The 16280-nt window shown below is 40.8% G+C and overlaps 1 protein-coding gene across 2 annotated transcripts; it reads left to right on the top strand.

Annotated features, from left to right (window-relative positions):
- The first annotated feature begins 450 nt into the window (after window positions 1-450).
- On the top strand, window positions 451-15250 carry LOC111573844 (ETS translocation variant 5-like). 2 transcript variants are annotated; one of them, XM_035952940.2, is made up of 13 exons: window positions 451-591; window positions 2924-2989; window positions 3081-3165; window positions 3427-3474; window positions 4440-4490; window positions 7389-7497; window positions 7582-7830; window positions 9114-9391; window positions 9915-9965; window positions 10054-10122; window positions 10259-10410; window positions 10498-10605; window positions 13661-15250. In XM_035952940.2, the coding sequence occupies exons 2-13, from the start codon at window positions 2942-2944 to the stop codon at window positions 13892-13894; spliced, it is 1482 nt and encodes a 493-aa protein (XP_035808833.2). In that variant the 5' UTR covers window positions 451-591; window positions 2924-2941; the 3' UTR covers window positions 13895-15250. The 2 variants fall into 2 exon arrangements, with proteins under 2 accessions (XP_035808833.2, XP_023133991.2); XM_023278223.3 differs by having other exon boundaries at window positions 10498-10599.
- Window positions 15251-16280: the final 1030 nt, after the last annotated feature.

Genomic DNA, 16280 nt, shown 5'->3' on the forward strand with positions numbered 1-16280 from the left:
CTTAAATTGATGTAATTATATAAGAATAAATTAGTTGAGAATTTAATCTGCATTTATTTATTTATTTGTTTATTTATTTATCCCTGTATATATATTCCTGCTAGTTCTTGTATGTGCTTTTGTTTTATCAGATTTCAACAGTATTTTTTTTAATTTACTTTTTATCTATTTAGTTTTTATTTATTCTTAATTAACTTGTGTGTAGCCGAGCACATGTGCACATGTGCCTATGTCTGTGGAACGTGTCTTGGTTTGTTAAAGCAAAACATTCATAAAACAATAAACACAGTTGGGGGGAAAAAAAAGCAGTGACTGGCCCTTTAAGAGAGCTGCGGATCCATGAATGAAACGCAGCCATTCATAAAAAACACAAGGGACGGACGTCAAGAGCAGCCTGGCCGCCCATTGGCCGGACGCTTGACTGACGCGGCGTGGCAGCCAATAGGAGGGCAGCGCTGTGCTCCAGCTCCCAGAGGTCTTCATTGAGAAAAGTCGTCAGCCGAGTGTTTATCCGCGGAGCTGCAGGGGATGTAGGAGCGGATCTGCGTCCACTTCGATTCCACACAACTACCGAGAAACTTCACCTCGCCGGTGAGTGCTGCACCGTTGTTGTTTTTATTTGCTTTTAAATCATTTTCAAACAACGTCTCGCTGTTTGTTTTGCTCGTGTTTGTTCTCCGGGCTGCGCGCGGAGCAAATCGGGGCGAAGAGGCGAACGCCATTTTCTAAAAAACCCTGAAGGCGACACCGCGTCCATTTCGGCGCATCCGCGGGGCTCTGCGGAGCGGCGTGTCCGTTTGCGTGGACGCCGTTTGAGAGCCTCTTAAAGCGTCGTGATTCTTTCTCTGTCCTCCGTGAAGGTTTTTCTCAATGGCGTCCCCCCTTCCTCCCCCTTCCTCCCCCCTCCTGCCAGGATCAGGTTTCACTTCATTGAGAAAAACAAGGAGGTCCCAGACTCCATTCACAAAAAACCCGATTTAACATCCGGCCTGCAGGCCGAGTTCAGAATTACCAACTAAAAACACAGAGTGGTTTTGCATCGAAGCAGACTTTAAATCACAGCTTCCGGTTTGTTAATTTTCTCATCAGCTGTACAGGGAGGGAACTAACAACATATATCTTGTTTTGTGTAATTAAAAAAAACAACCCTTTTAACTTTAATTTTTCTAACAATTCAGTGCTGCTTTTGAGAGTTGTGAAACTAGAGCTAATAACTAGTAAATTCACTAAATATAGCTTTACCAAGAAGGGTCATTCCAGAACTGGAGGACATCTGGGCTTCTGAATGTTTGAAAAATAAACCAATATTCTGCTCCATGTTCGTCAATAACAGGTAATAAACTATCAAAGGCTTGATTGGCTCAGCTTATACATCAATGGTAGCATTTTTATTCCATGTTTTATGTGTTGTTTGCTAACCCTACTCTAATCACAGTAACAGGGTTGCTAATCCATGCTAATGTGATCTTTTTCTCAGGAGGAGAAGCTAGATATTTAGCTGCTGTTACTGCTGACCAAGAGGACAAACTGATTGATGTAGCAGTCATAGTACCACTAATCATGGCTGCAGCTATAGAAGGAGTCCTCGTACCACTAATCATAACTTCAACTTGAATCCAATGCAACACGTTTGGGGTATTTTAAAAAAGAAGGTAGAGCAGCACAACCCCTCCAGCAAAGAAAAAATAGTCCCTGAAAAATTAAGGAATATCTGCAGAGATTTGGTATCCTCCATGCCGAGGATGAAGACATTAAAAAAAACAAAGATTTGAATGTCTGTAATGAAAGATGTAGTAGCTGTAGGTGCACTAAGTTCTTACTGTGGAGTCTGCATTGTTAAAGTAAATCTAAAGGATAGTTACGTTTTATATTGTAAGCTGTATTATTATGAAAACACTTCATAGACAGTTGTCAAACTATATACATGTAAGCTGTTCCCTTAATTATTAATCCTCCAAGGAATGGACAATCGGCGTACGTTTGTTCGTCTGTCTGTCTGTTCACAACATTACTCAAAAGTGGACTAAAGGATTCGGATGAAATTTTCAGGGAAGGTCAGAAATGACACAAAGACCAAATAATTAGATTTTGGCAGTGATGTGGCTTATAGTCTGGATCCACGGATTGGTTAAAGATTTCCGTGTCATTGCGAGATAGCAGCACGACGTGATTGTAACTATGACAACAATGTGAGCGCTACGTCAGCTGCCTGCTGACGATCACATGATTGTGATCCTACTACAAATCCACCACTGCAGACTTATAGGGACTCCCCCATCAGAAATGATTCAAGGAACAATTGATTAATTTGTGGGGGTGTTTGAGTCGCATCAATTCCCACCGTCCGCTACATATTTAGGTCATGCGATTCGATATCCATACATAATGTACACATGCAGAACACACATCTGTGCTCAGCGCAAGGTCATTTTTTATTAAAGATTTCATCCATCATCCGCTCTTTTCTTGCATATATATATATTTGTTACCTTTTGAAATGTCTGTCCTGTGAAGATTGACTCCAAACACATTGACGGTCGGCTTTATGCCATTAATGACGAACTCGCCGATGGAAAGGACGTCACGTTTTGTTGACCTGTACAGCTGCTTCCTCTTTATTACCTCAGAAACTGCCGTCAGCTGCTCTTTGAAGAGCTGCTCTTATTCACGTCATGTTTAATGCACCGGCGGTTGCGTAACACTTTCATTGACAGCGGGGCTTTTACAACCACCTCCCGTCATGGGGGTCATGGAGGTTAGAAAAACACAAGTCACATGAAAGGGATGATGGTTATGTGTGCGGAGGGGTCGTCTTGGTGGAAAAAAGCCAGCTAATTAGCCCATCGCTGTGGGCCGATGGAGAAATCCTTCTGCCACGAACCTTGAGAACAGCTCTTTAAGATGTTTCTTTATTTAAATCCAGGGTGAAGACTGCTGCAACATGGACGGCTTTTATGACCAGCAGGTCCCCTTTGTGGTCCCTGAGAGCGTGAGTTGGATGCACACATTTATTTCCTCCTGCTCTAAAAGCTGCTTGCTGCTTGCTGCGCTCACGCTCGGTTTTCTTCTTCCGGCTGTAGAAATGTCCCACAGAGGGAGCAGAGAGATGCCTCAGCGACAGGAAGAGGAAGTTCATGGACACAGAGCTGGCTCAGGACACAGAAGGTACATCATACAGCGTCTCTTCAGCTGTAAATTTGAACTGTCAGAGTGCAAAGGAATAGTTCAAGTGTGGAGGATTTGATTCCGACGTTTGAGGTGTGACAAGAAAGCTTTTCAGATGTTTTCAAAACGTGAATACAGTTTAAAATGACACATAATAGTGATAATAAACTATAGGCTGTAAGGAGGTATAAATGAGAATAGTGCTTATTAATTTTATTTAACACGTCAGATAGTTTTAAACAGCTTTTAACTGTCTTGCAGAGCTTTTTCAAGATCTGAGTCAGCTCCAAGAAATTTGGATTGCAGAAGGTGAGTCCCAACTTCAAGCGGTTGCTCCTGACGCATTTTTTTTACTCGCTGTGGTCTCATTTTTCACTGCCATATAAAGTCCTGCACCTCTGTAGAAACAGCACAACAATGGCCATAAATCATAACAAAAGAAACCAAGGAGCTTATTTCATTCAATCAAGGCTGACAGTGTTGTGAAAAGTAGACGAGAGGACATAGCTTTGCTCTACCCATTCTTTAGGAAAACTGTTTGATGATGTAAACGACAAAACGAGACAGAAAATGACAAAAACAAGACAAAAATGTCAACGAGACAGAAAGTGACAACGATGAGACAGAAAACGACAAATGCGAGACAAAAAACGACAACAAGACACAAAACAACAAAAACAAGACAGAAAAGACAAAAACGAGACAGAAAATGACAAAAAATGAGAGAAAATGACAAAAAATGAGACAGAAAATGACAAAAACGACACAAAATGACAAAAATGAGACACAAAACGACAAAACGAGACAGAAAATGACAAAAACAAGACAAAAATGTCAACGAGACAGAAAATGACAAATGCGAGACAGAAAACAACAAAAACAAGACAGAAAATGACAAAAACGCGACAGAAAATGACAAAAAATGAGAGAAAATGACAAAAATGAGACAGAAAACAACAAAAAAGACAACATGACAAAAATGAGACACAAAATGACAGAAACAAGTCAGAAAACGACAGAAATAAGAGAAAATGACAAAAACAGTTTTGTCGCAGTTTGCAGCTCTGACATATGGTGACATTTTGGTGATTTTTTTTAAGAAATAACACGCCTTTGAAACTTCGGAGGGTTAGCCATTGTTGTGTTTTCCACACTGGGCCAAATGAACTCATGTTCCCTGTGCAGAGGGTGTGACAAGGTATTCTGGGTAATGTAGGAGGTAGCTACATGAATGACAAGAGTCCTTAAACTCGGTGTGTTTTCCTCTCTGACAGCTCAGGTTCCTGACGACGAGCAGTTTGTCCCAGATTTCCAGTCCAGTAACTGTGAGTAGCTCCTTCTCCTCTAATATTTATAAAGAGTCGCACAACAGGAACATTTTGCAGAAGAACACACATTATTGATGTGTCCCGAGGGTGTTGTTTTTGAACCGTGGAGCATTGAAAATATAAATCGCATGCAAAGACCAACCCACCAATGAACTCATCCCACAGATTTAGTCTTGTTCATGTGTGGCATAAAGCTCCATTGTTGTTCATAAACTATTAAAAATACTTCACAGCTGCGTTGATCGGTAAAATAAATACATTAACACACGTTTAACAGTTTTCTACCAGCATTCCTGTATTACATCATTTCAAGTCGTAGCTTTTTACCGTCATAAATGTTTATGTTCCTCATTGTTCTCCATTTAAACGACCTGTTCACATAAAAAGACACAGAAATGACGGAACGATGCTAAAATAACACAACAATGACACAAAAAGAGGCTTAAATAACTTAAACAATATACAAAAAGACACAAAAGGATGCTAAAAGAACACAACAATGACACAAAAAGACAAAGGACAAGAGGATGCAAAATTTAACACAAAAATGAAAGACAAAGACATGAAAGGAAGCTTAAATAAACAAAATATGACACAAAAAGACACAAAAGAATACTAATATAACACAAAAAAACACAAAAGAATGCTAAAAAACCAAAAATGACACGAAATGACACAAAAAGATGCTAAAGTAACTAAAAAATGACACACAACGATGCCAAATTTAACACAAAAATATTACCAAAATAGCACAAAAATGACAAAATGATGCTTAATTAATACAAAAATGACACAAGAGATTCTTAAATAAATAAACAAGAACACAAAGAGACACAACTGGATGCTCAAATAAAACAATACACAAAATAACATAGAAATTACACAAAAGGATGCCAGATTTAGCACAAAAATGACAGACACAATAGGATGCTAAAATAACTAAACAATGACACACAAAGATGCCAAATTTAACACAAAAATATTACCAGAATAACACAAAAATGACACAAAAAGATGCTTAAATAACACAAAAATGACACAAAAGATGCTTAAATAACACAAAAAGACACAAAATTGACACAAAAGAATACTAAAATGACACAAAAATGACATAACGATACAAAATGACATTGAACTCTGTGCACATTTTCCTCGTTTGTTTGAAAGTCGTTGCATCTCCGGGTCCCAGGTGTGAAAACAGTCCATCGGTAGTTCAGTCTATGACCCTCACGCGCACTCAGCACTGGAACACTTCCAATAAACGAGAGGAGTCACGTGGCGTTGGAAATGGTGGGGTGATAAAATGACTTCACCTGTACGTGAAGAACGCCACAGATAAGGCAGCAGGTGAGCGAGTGCGTTTAGTGCTGCTGCCAGGCACGTACTGCATGGGTTTATTGCCGCTGTAATGACGGCTGCCTCCGTTATTACGACTCCTGGTTCAGATAATGAAGCTGACGACGGCTGTGTACGGAAACGTTATCGCTGAGGTGTCGTCACGGCAGCACCATGGGGACAATTTCACTGCAGATTCCAGGAAGGCAGAGATCCAATACAAAGCTCAAAGACTGCACTCTCACTGGTTGAAGTGTGACTGGTGTTTACAAGGTGTCTAACTCTTGAATTTTGAACATTTATTTTTTTTCTTCTACTCTGTCCTAATGAAACAGTGTTTTAGTTTAGGGTAGCACTGACAAAGGAGGGTAAAATGTAGGCTAAAAACAAGCAGATTTCAACAACGTAATGTGAATGAATTAAAAACGTAAAATGTGCATGAGAATGAAGCGACTCTCCTGATCCAACACAAGTGCAGCCAACTGGTGCTAGAAGTTCATCTGAGTGTCTCTCAGTCACACCTGTATATGGAAGGTTCAAGACAATAAATGGACGCTTCAGGAAACTCTGTGAAAAGACGTCTCTTGGAGTCCAGTTAAATCCATCGTTAAAATATGTATCGATCTGACAAGAGCAGGACATCTTCAAAAACTGAGAGATCAGGCAAGAAAGAGACTAGTGAGGGAGGCCACCAAGACACCTATAACTCCTCTGATGGAGTTAAAAGAATCAGACTAGTGAGGGAGGCCACCAAGACACCCATGACTCGCCTGAAGGAGCTAGAAGAAAGAGACTAGTGTGGCAGGCAGCCAAGACACCTATGACTCCTCTGAAGGAGTTATTAAAAAGAGACTAGTGAGGGAGGCCACCAAGACACCCATGACTCCTCTGAAGGAGTTATTACAAAGAAACTAGTGAGGGAGGCCCCCAAGACACCTATGACTCCTCTGAAGGAGTTATTAAAAAGAGACTAGTGAGGGAGGCCACCAAGACACCTATAACTCCTCTGATGGAGTTAAAAGAATCAGACTAGTGAGGGAGGCCACCAAGACACCCATGACTCATCTGAAGGAGTTATTACAAAGAAACTAGTGAGGGAGGCCACCAAGACACCTATGACTCCTCTGAAGGAATTATTAAAAAGAGACTAGTGAGGGAGGCCACCAAGACACCCATGACTCATCTGAAGGAGTTATTACAAAGAAATTAGTGAGGGAGGCCACCAAGACACCTATGACTACTGAAAGAGTTACAAGAATCAGACTAGTGAGGGAGGCCACCAAGACACCTATGACTCCTCTGAAGGAGTTATTACAAAGAAACTAGTGATGGAGGCCACCAAGACACCTATGACTCCTCTGAAGGAGTTGCTTAGTACTCACACTCCGGTTGACGCCTGTATTAGTCGAGACATGAGCTCCTTTTTCTTCACTTTGTGCTGCTCTCAGTGATCCACTTTAACAAGAGTCCGATGATCAGACCACGGTAATGTTTTCTGTAGCGTTCGGTCTAATGGTAAGGTGCTGTTTTGGGTTAAATGATTATTTGTGTGTGTTGCAGTGATGTTTCATGGACCGCCTGCCAGTAAAGTGAAGCGAGAATCCAGTCTGTCCAAAGACGTTTCTCCCTGCAGAACGCCTCAGGCCGACATGTGCCTTTACAGCTACAGGTACTAAACCAAAGTCTGAAACCAGCGCATGATTTGAGGACCACCAGTCCGATGTCTCACGTCTCCATCCTCCTGTCTCCTCAGTGCCTGTGACAGCAAGCCAGCTCTGCCTGCAGCCCAGTGTGGCCCCATCCACCCTGCTGCACCTCCACCCCTACAGAGGCAGCTCCAGCCAGCGACCCCCCAGCTCCCCAGCAGCTGCTCCCCCAGCCAGGTTCCTGCCCTCAGCCCCTCCCACCATCGCAGCCTCCCTCAGGCCCGCCAAACCCGGCAGTTCGCTCTGCCGCATCCTCCCGTCGGCTGCTCCACGCCGTCGTTCAGCACAGAACAAAGGTGAGTCCTCCTCATCACTTTTATGTGTTTCAACCTGCTGAACTGTCAGAAGTGATGGCTGCTGCTATTAGAGACGTGTTATTAAAAATAATAATAAAAGAGGCAAAGCAGCCACATTTATCAGAATCAAACTGTAAAAATAGAATTGTCAGATTTTCAATTTTCCGACGGTCCTCAAATCATCTTGTGTGACTTTTGATTTTGTTGGCAAAATTCACAATATCATGATATTTCATCAAAAATTAGACAAAAAACTAAATAAAGATTGAAAATGACAAAAAAAAATGACCAAAACTACTAAAAGATTGAAATGACATAAATTAGACAAAAAAACAAAAAGATTGAAAATGGCGAAAAATTAGACAAACAAGAAGATTTAAATTGTAAAAAAAATAGAAAAAGGAAGTACAAAAAGAGTGAAAATGATTTTTAAAAAATGACAAAAAAATACAAAAAAGATTGAAAATTACAAAAATCTGACCAAAAAAAACAACAAAAAGATTGAAAATGGCACAAAAAACAACAAAAAGAGATTGAAAATGACAAGTTGACAAAAAACTACAAAAAAGATTGAAAATGACAGAAACTACAAAACGATCAAAAATGACCAAACAAATTAGACGTAAACAACATAAATCATGGCTCCATCCTGTCTTCAGTTCAGGCTGCTGCTGGTCTAATAGTGTGGAGGATATTTTCTTAGTAACTGATCCTGGTTTAAACTCCACAGACTACCTGAGTATTTATCACCACAGTGGACCATCTTCTGATGAACTTCCAGCAGGATAATGCTCCATGTCTCAAAGCTCAGATCATCTCTAACTGGTTTCTAGAACATGACTATGAGTTCTCTGTTCTCCAACGGCCTCCACAGTCGGCAGTTCTCAATCCAGTAGAACCTTTAGGATGTGGTGGAACAGGAGGTTGGCATCATGGATGTTCAGCTGATAAACCTGCAGCAACTACGTGATGATATCATGTCAATATGGAGCAAAACCTCTGAGGAATGTTTCCTTGTTGAAAGTTTGCCTCCAAGAATTAACGAGGTCCAACCTTTCACTGGCCAGGTGTACCTAATAAAGAGGCCAGTGAGTGTATGTAGTATCACTGTTGTGTTTGTCAGTGTTGGTAATGCCTGTGGGGATTTGGAAAATGGTTGAACATGCAAGTTTTTTCAGTTTATGCAAAACCAACAATCATAGAAATTGAGCTTAGTTTTTTTTCTTTTATGGTTTGTTGTTGTGAAGGTGTTGACTGTCGTACTACGTTCTTCTACACCTCAGGTTCCAACGGCAGCTGTCGGATCCCTGCCTGTCCTTCCTCCCCCCAGAGAAAACCACAAACACAGCGTATCACCCGTCCAGCAGAGACGGCCGGCCTCTGTACCAGCGTCACCTCTCAGAGCCTCTTGTTCCTCCGGGCCCCAGAGGTTTCAAACAGGAACTGGTGGACCCGCGGTATCCAGACCCAGGGCCTCCTGGACCAGGTCTGACCCGGCCCCAGACCTCCTTCGGCCACGTCACCATTAAACAAGAGCCGAGAGACTTTGGCTTCGACTCAGGTGTGTGTTTAGATGCTTACAAAGTTATTGTGCTACCTGTTCCATAACTGCATGCCCAGTGATCAGGTAGGAAGACGGCAGGTTTTGCATGAGCATGCAGAAAAAGTAACAGCGGAGTTATGTGACGATTGGCGTACGTTTGTGCGCCAATGTGGGGGTGTTTCTGAGTCCCATCAGATCCAGCTGCCTGCTACATATTTAGGTCACGTGATTCAGTATCCGTACATAATGTACACATGCAGAACACATGCCTGTTCTCAGTGCAGGTCATTTTGTTTGTGGGTAAATCTATATTAAATGGACACATTCTATGTTGCCATGACTTCGGCTGTCAGAAATGATACGTCTGAGCAGCCTTGGCGGAGTACTGAGCTCTCTGACTGCTTTTCTTGTTGTTTAATTATTAATATCCATACTAAAAACCTTTACATGGATTTGAGATTAGTGGTTTTACATTCAGAGGCTCCAGAGATTGAACCTGCCTTCCATGATGTCCGACTTTTGTGATCTTTGTGTCTTTCAGAGGTTCAAACCTGCCAGTCGTCTTCACTTTTTTACCACAACAACAGTGCAGGTGAGGTTTTTTGTCTTCAGTCTAAACTAAGGTTTGCTGTTGTCTGACCCACCACAGCTCTTCTAATACTTCATATTTTGCCCCACAGGGTTTGGTCACGACAGAGAGCCACGTTTGTACTATGACGATACTTGTGTGGTGCCAGACAGACTGGAAGGTAAGACCTCAGCACACTCTGAATACTGGTTTTACTGTTGCTGATGGTCCAAGAGGAAAGCACTTGATCATGAATATTTTAGTGCCCACAGACATGAGAGTTGTGCTCAGTGTGTTTTGTGTGGTTCTATAACCAGCTAAAGTCAAGCAGGAGGGTTTGCCGTACCAACGCCGTGGCTCCCTGCAGCTCTGGCAGTTCCTGCTCACGCTGCTGGACAACCCAGCTAACGGACACCTGATCGTGTGGACGGGACGCAACATGGAGTTTAAACTGATCGACCCCGAAGAGGTCAGTCGCTGCCCAAAGGCCGTCTTTTCCTGAAAAAAGCTCAAGAGCGGGATGGCTAAAGTTGTTTTCCTCCGGTGTTGTGTGCAGGTGGCTCGGCTGTGGGGCATCCAGAAGAATCGGCCGGCCATGAACTACGACAAGCTGAGCCGCTCTCTGCGCTACTACTACGAAAAGGGCATCATGCAGAAGGTAAAGGCAGGTTGAGTTTCACTTCTTATTGGAAAGGATTACAATAGACACAATACAGGGGGTCCTCGGTTTACGACGTCTTTGACTGATTATGTTTTGTTGTTATGTTGGAACTGGTTGCATGGAGCTAGCTGGCGAGCAGAGCAGATGAATAAGTCGTCACGCGGCACTATTAGACGGCTTTGTTTACATTCTCCGGTTGTACGCCACCTTGGATTGTGCTACATGTACTAACTTCTTGCCCTTCATTATGACTCCCAAGTGTTAGTCAGACTCTTCTGATACTTTGAATAAAAGGAAAACCATCTCCATCGAAGCGAAATTAGATATAATAAAACTTTCGGAACAGGATGAACCACAGACAAACATCGGTCAAGCTGTAAAAACATATTCTTCATATATCTTCTTGTAAAATGACTCATACATGCATGAAAGTCGTTGGTATTCATGACTTTTTCGAAGAACTGATCAACAGTGTGATGCACGTAACAGCTTTGTTTACATTTTCGCCAGAGTTCCGACTTACGGTGAAAATCGACTTGCGTAGATCTGTAGGAACGGAACTCCGATGTAAGTCGAGGACCCCCTACAATATTTTTTTACATACAGAGCACACACGTGATAGTCAGCCATGTGCTAGTATACAAATGTACCCACAGTCAAGGACCATGAGTGAAAACTAGCACAACATATTGCACACATTAGAACATAACATACAACTGAGAAGAACACTGCATAACCAACACAGCCGTCCATCCTGACAAACTATTGCCTTACTGTTAACAGAATGCACAAGGGACTGCAGATGGAAATTAGCTTAAAGCTAACTCTGGTGCAATACATCAAATGGAAACATTTATGTTTAATATTGTACATGGTCCCTTTTTAAATAAACTGATTAATAATAATAATAATAATAATAATAATAATAATAATAATAATAATAATAATAATAATAAGAGCTTTTAAAACAAGTGAGTGAACTCTTGGCTGCTTTCTATGCCAACTGCTTGATGAATTTTTAGCTTTCCCTTTCACTTTACAACTGTTTGCTCTGCTACATGTGGATTTGCCAACTTTTTAGAGTTACGGCCAAAAATTGAGCCACTTGTCAGCAAATTATTAAAAGTCTCACATGCTCCAAGAAAGAGTCTTTCAGCTTGAAATACCACAGGAAAGCTTTGTTTCAGCCTGACTGTCTAACTTCCTGTGTTGGTCCTGTAAATGGGATGTTTCAGTGTCTGCAGCTTTAAATGCAGAGGAGCTGCTGTTCACACACCCTTTAGGAAGAACACTCAGACGTAAATGAGACTTTGAATCTTTGTAACTTTCTCTCTGAGCGATCGTTTGATATCAAAATATTGCAGAATTCTCAGCTGAGCCGTTGTCTTTATGAGTTTTTCAGATGACGTTGGGCTTATAAAATCAGTAGTTTATCAGTGCAGAGCAGCATCTTGAAAATGCTGGTTAAATTTCGTCTCAGTCCCTTTTTAATACTCGTTCCTTCATGTGATAACAGAAACAGAAAAATATGTAAATGAGAACAACTTTGTTGGGACTTTGCATTCAAATACAGTATATGTGAAAACAGAGAGCAGGAAAGAAGCTAACGGACGTTCGTTACAAACAAAGCTATAATTAAAGCTGCAAGCAGCGTTGAGCAGGTACTCAAATCATTGCTGGTCAGTGAATGAAAACATGTTCACCATGTGGCACTGCGACTGAGAGTGTATTTCGGCCTATGGCCTTTTTGATGGCGAAATATCAGAGTTCAGCCCTGATGAATTCTATAGACCAATATACAGTCACAGAGATAGCGCTACCTGCTGGATGGGTCACCATAAAACAGGAAGTGCTGTCTAACTTGACTGTACATTTGTAAAGTTTGAGCCAGATTGGAGCATGTAGAGGCCAGTTACACAGCACTTCCTGTTTCATGACGAATTGTAGAAATTCCGACAGCTGCCATTTCCACACCCTCAGATTCTACGAAGCATTTTGACAACTTTTGATCACCCATGTCTGCTGTACATCCTGCCCAAATTTGAGCTCCGTCGGAGTTACCCTGTTTGAGTTTATAGCTTTTGAAAATGTGCAAAAATGACCCAAAATCGTCCAAAATATGACACATAATTCAAAATGGCCGACTTCCTGTTGTGTTTTAAATACTTCCTGCGTCGTCATGGCAGGAAGTATTTTCATTAATTGAGTTGAACTTATTGTTTTGTTTCTCATTTTTGTCATTTTGTGACTCATTTTTGTAATATTTTGTCTTGTTTTTGTTGTTTTGTGTCTTTTTTGTCATTTTGTTTCTCGCTTTTGTCGTTTTGTCTTGTTTCTGTCATTTTTTTGTCGTTTTTGGCTTTTGTCCACTTTTGAGTTGCTTTGTAACTTTTTTGGTCAAATTTCTTGTCTCTTTTTTTGTTTTTGTGACATTTGTCTCATATTTTTGTCATTGTTTCTCGCTTTTGCCATTTTTTGTCTTGTTTTGTCCACTTTATTGTTGCTTTGTAACTTTTTGCCTAATTTTTTGTTTTTCTTGTGTAGTTTGTCTCGCTTTTGTCATTTTGTACCTCATTTTTGTAACATTTTGTCTTATTTTTTGTTGTTTTGTCCTTTTTTTGTCTGACTTGTCATTTGTCTCATGTTTTTGTCTTTTTGTTTCTTTTGTCGTTTTGTGTCGTTTTTGTTTCACTTGTTTTTGTTTTTTAGTTTTTTCGCTTTTATCGGGTTTTTTTTGTCTCATTTGTGTCATTCCTGTTGTGTTTTAGGCATGGTTGTCAATTGCATTTTTGTGTGTCTTGACGTGTTACATATGTGTTGCAGATTTCATTGCTGTCGGTGACACGTCCTGGTCATAGAGCCTGTTTCAAATTTTCCAGGTGGCGCTATTGAGCCATTTTTACCATCTGAGACTTTTTACGTTAATCAGAAAACTGTGATTCTTCTGACACTTTCCGATCAGAACACTGTCCTATAGATTGTAACATTGTTCGCACTATATCACGTGATCAGCTTGGACCATCCGGTGAATGTTCTGATTGATCGGCTCCCCCTGCAGGTGGCCGGAGAGAGGTACGTCTACAAGTTCGTGTGCAACCCCGAGGCGCTCTTCTCCATGGCCTTCCCCGACAACCAGAGGCCGAGTCTGAAGGCCGACCCGGACACCATGGTTCCTCCCAGTGAGGAGGACGGCGTCCCGCTGCCCAGCTACGAGGAGGAGGGTCCCTACCTGGTGGAAGGAGGGGAGCAGTGCATCCAGGGGCTGGCTTTCCCCGACAGCTTCACCTATTAGACTCCACGGCCTGGCAGCTGCAGGAAGCTTCTTTTAACAGGCTAAAATTACTGAGCAGTGTTTGAGACCGTCGGTATCTTTATCCACGTTATCTGTCACTAAAAAGAAAACTTTAAACGTCTCTTTTGCCAAATGTTTTGTTTTAAAAATTAAGATTGAATCAGACGCTGGAAATCAGTGGATCTCTGAGACTGTTAAACTAAACGCAACCCTCTGTCCGAAACTTTTGTAGTTCTGATTTGGATTCATGCATTGTGGATTTAGGGTCACAGCTGCAAAAAAAAAAAAAGACAGATTTCACGAATGAGTTTTAATATTTTGAGGAGAACAAAAAGCATTTTGAAATATCTAAATGTGTCAGGGTAAACATGAGAAAACAAAATAAAACGTCAAAATCTTCCTGGAAAAAGGCCGTAAAACTTTGAGATAAAATTTAATTGTCCAAAAATGTTATGAGAACGTAATTATTGTGTCAGAATTTTGATTTGGCCAAAGTATTATCTAATTATTTCTGTGAAAACAGCATGAAAATTGAAGCTGTAATTTGACATGTAATCAACCACAACAATCCCTTCTTTTCCTGTAAAAGTGTGACACTTTTCTTGAGATATTTCTGCTTTTATTTTGGTAAAATTGTCAACAAAAACTTTTTTCTTCTCAAAATCTTTCAACTTGAAATCTGGCCTCGCTCGACAGCGGCAGATGTGGTCGTCGTGGTGATTCTGTAGCATGGCCGTCGCTGTAGTCCTCACGTATGTCAACTCTGGGATCTGTATTTCAACCAAAAAGTATCTCAAAGCCATGGCACACTTGTACTAATTTACTTCTAATTGTATTTTACGTGGAACTTGGGCTGCTTGAAAGGGACGTGTATATTTTCCAGACCTTATAACCCTCTAAACATGTACATTGAAATGTCTTTTTGTGTACTTTTTCTTGTTTTCAAAGCTAATATTTTTGGCATTATATGGACTTGTAAGTTTTTCCTATTACCCTTTTATGACAAAGGTACTGCTTCTATTTTTGATTCCGTAATACTGCCACTCTAATCCTAAGCATGGACTTTCTTACACCAGTTAATGTACCGGGATAGTTTTCTGCATTTTGTATAGTTGAGTTGCTTGGATGTGTAGAAAAAGTGTATAATTATATATGGATATATTTTTGCAAAAGGCTGCGTTTGCTTGCTAATGTATTCCCTCGGCTGTGCGGACAGAAGATGGATGTGGTGGTATATTTTGCTAAACCAACACCTGGTTGTATGAGATGCTGACACTGGCGCGACCTCGACCCTCAGATGCTGTATGTGTGCCTTCTGTTCATCTCTACTGACACAATAAACTATTTTACTCTTTTCTTTGGCCTCACCGCGTCGTCATGGCAGGAAATATTTACATTCATTAATTTAAAGCCCGACTAGTTGATGGAAGATCACGAACCAGAGTTGGACTAATTTTATGATGGTTTCCTCTAAATCAGGGGTGTCAAACATGCGGCCAAGGGCCAAGACCGGCCCTCCGGAGGCTCCAATCCGGCCCGACTTTGTAAAATGTAAAAATTCCAGAGAAGATGTTAACTGCAGACTATAAATTTAAAATAATTTCTAGGTCATGACAAATTGTTTTGATCATAAAGTGAAATACTAGACTGCTCATTGATTTTTTTATTTTTATTTTTTGGTGTTTTGTGTCTTGTTTTTGTAATATTTTTTGTTTTTGCTGTTTTTTGTCTGACTTGTCGTTTGTCTCATGTTTTTGTCATTTTTTGTCTAATTTTTGTCCATTATTTTGTTGCTTTGTAGCTTTTTTGTCTATTTTTTGTTTCTGTGTCATTTGTCTCATATTTTTGTCATTTTGTTGCTCACGTTTGTCATTTTTTGTCTCATTTTTGTCCATTTTTTGGTTGCTTTGTAATTTTTGTGAATTTTTTTTTCGTGTAGTTTGTCTTGCTTTTGTCATTTCATGCCTCATTTTTGTAATATTTTTTAATGTTGTTTTTTTGTCTTTTTTGTCTGACTTTCGTTGTTTGTCTCATGTTTTTATTGTTTTTGTAACCCAGGCCATGTCGGGCTCCATTTCCGGTGCCGCTCTTATTTTCCCGGGCCAAGTTCCTTTTACATAGCCCGGTCCCATATGCCACTTCCTGTCTGTCACTGCTCTGTACTCAGCCCTGTCACAGCATCACGCTGTATCTGGCGTTTGTTTGACTTTCCAAAACTGCTCCGAACTCCGACTAAAAGTAGCAATTGGGCTAAAACAGCTCCACGAAACTCCTCATCCTCTCATCTACCTCTCTGGCGATCGGTGAGTGCGTGCGTCGCATAGTTTACTTTAAATGATTTATCAATACAATGCGTTGCGCTGACTTTAAATCTAACAATTGCAGA

Source organism: Amphiprion ocellaris, chromosome 24 (genome assembly GCF_022539595.1).
Source record: "Amphiprion ocellaris isolate individual 3 ecotype Okinawa chromosome 24, ASM2253959v1, whole genome shotgun sequence".
Taxonomy (NCBI): domain Eukaryota; kingdom Metazoa; phylum Chordata; class Actinopteri; family Pomacentridae; genus Amphiprion; species Amphiprion ocellaris.

Excerpts from the sequence above, each read along its gene's own strand:
- LOC111573844 (XM_035952940.2), top strand. The coding sequence starts at position 2,942 with ATGGACGGCTTTTATGACCAGCAGGTCCCCTTTGTGGTCCCTGAGAGC. Across the intron at positions 2,990-3,080 it reads CCTTTGTGGTCCCTGAGAGC|AAATGTCCCACAGAGGGAGC; the intron begins GTGAGTTGGATG and ends TTCCGGCTGTAG. Across the intron at positions 10,411-10,497 it reads AACTGATCGACCCCGAAGAG|GTGGCTCGGCTGTGGGGCAT; the intron begins GTCAGTCGCTGC and ends TGTTGTGTGCAG.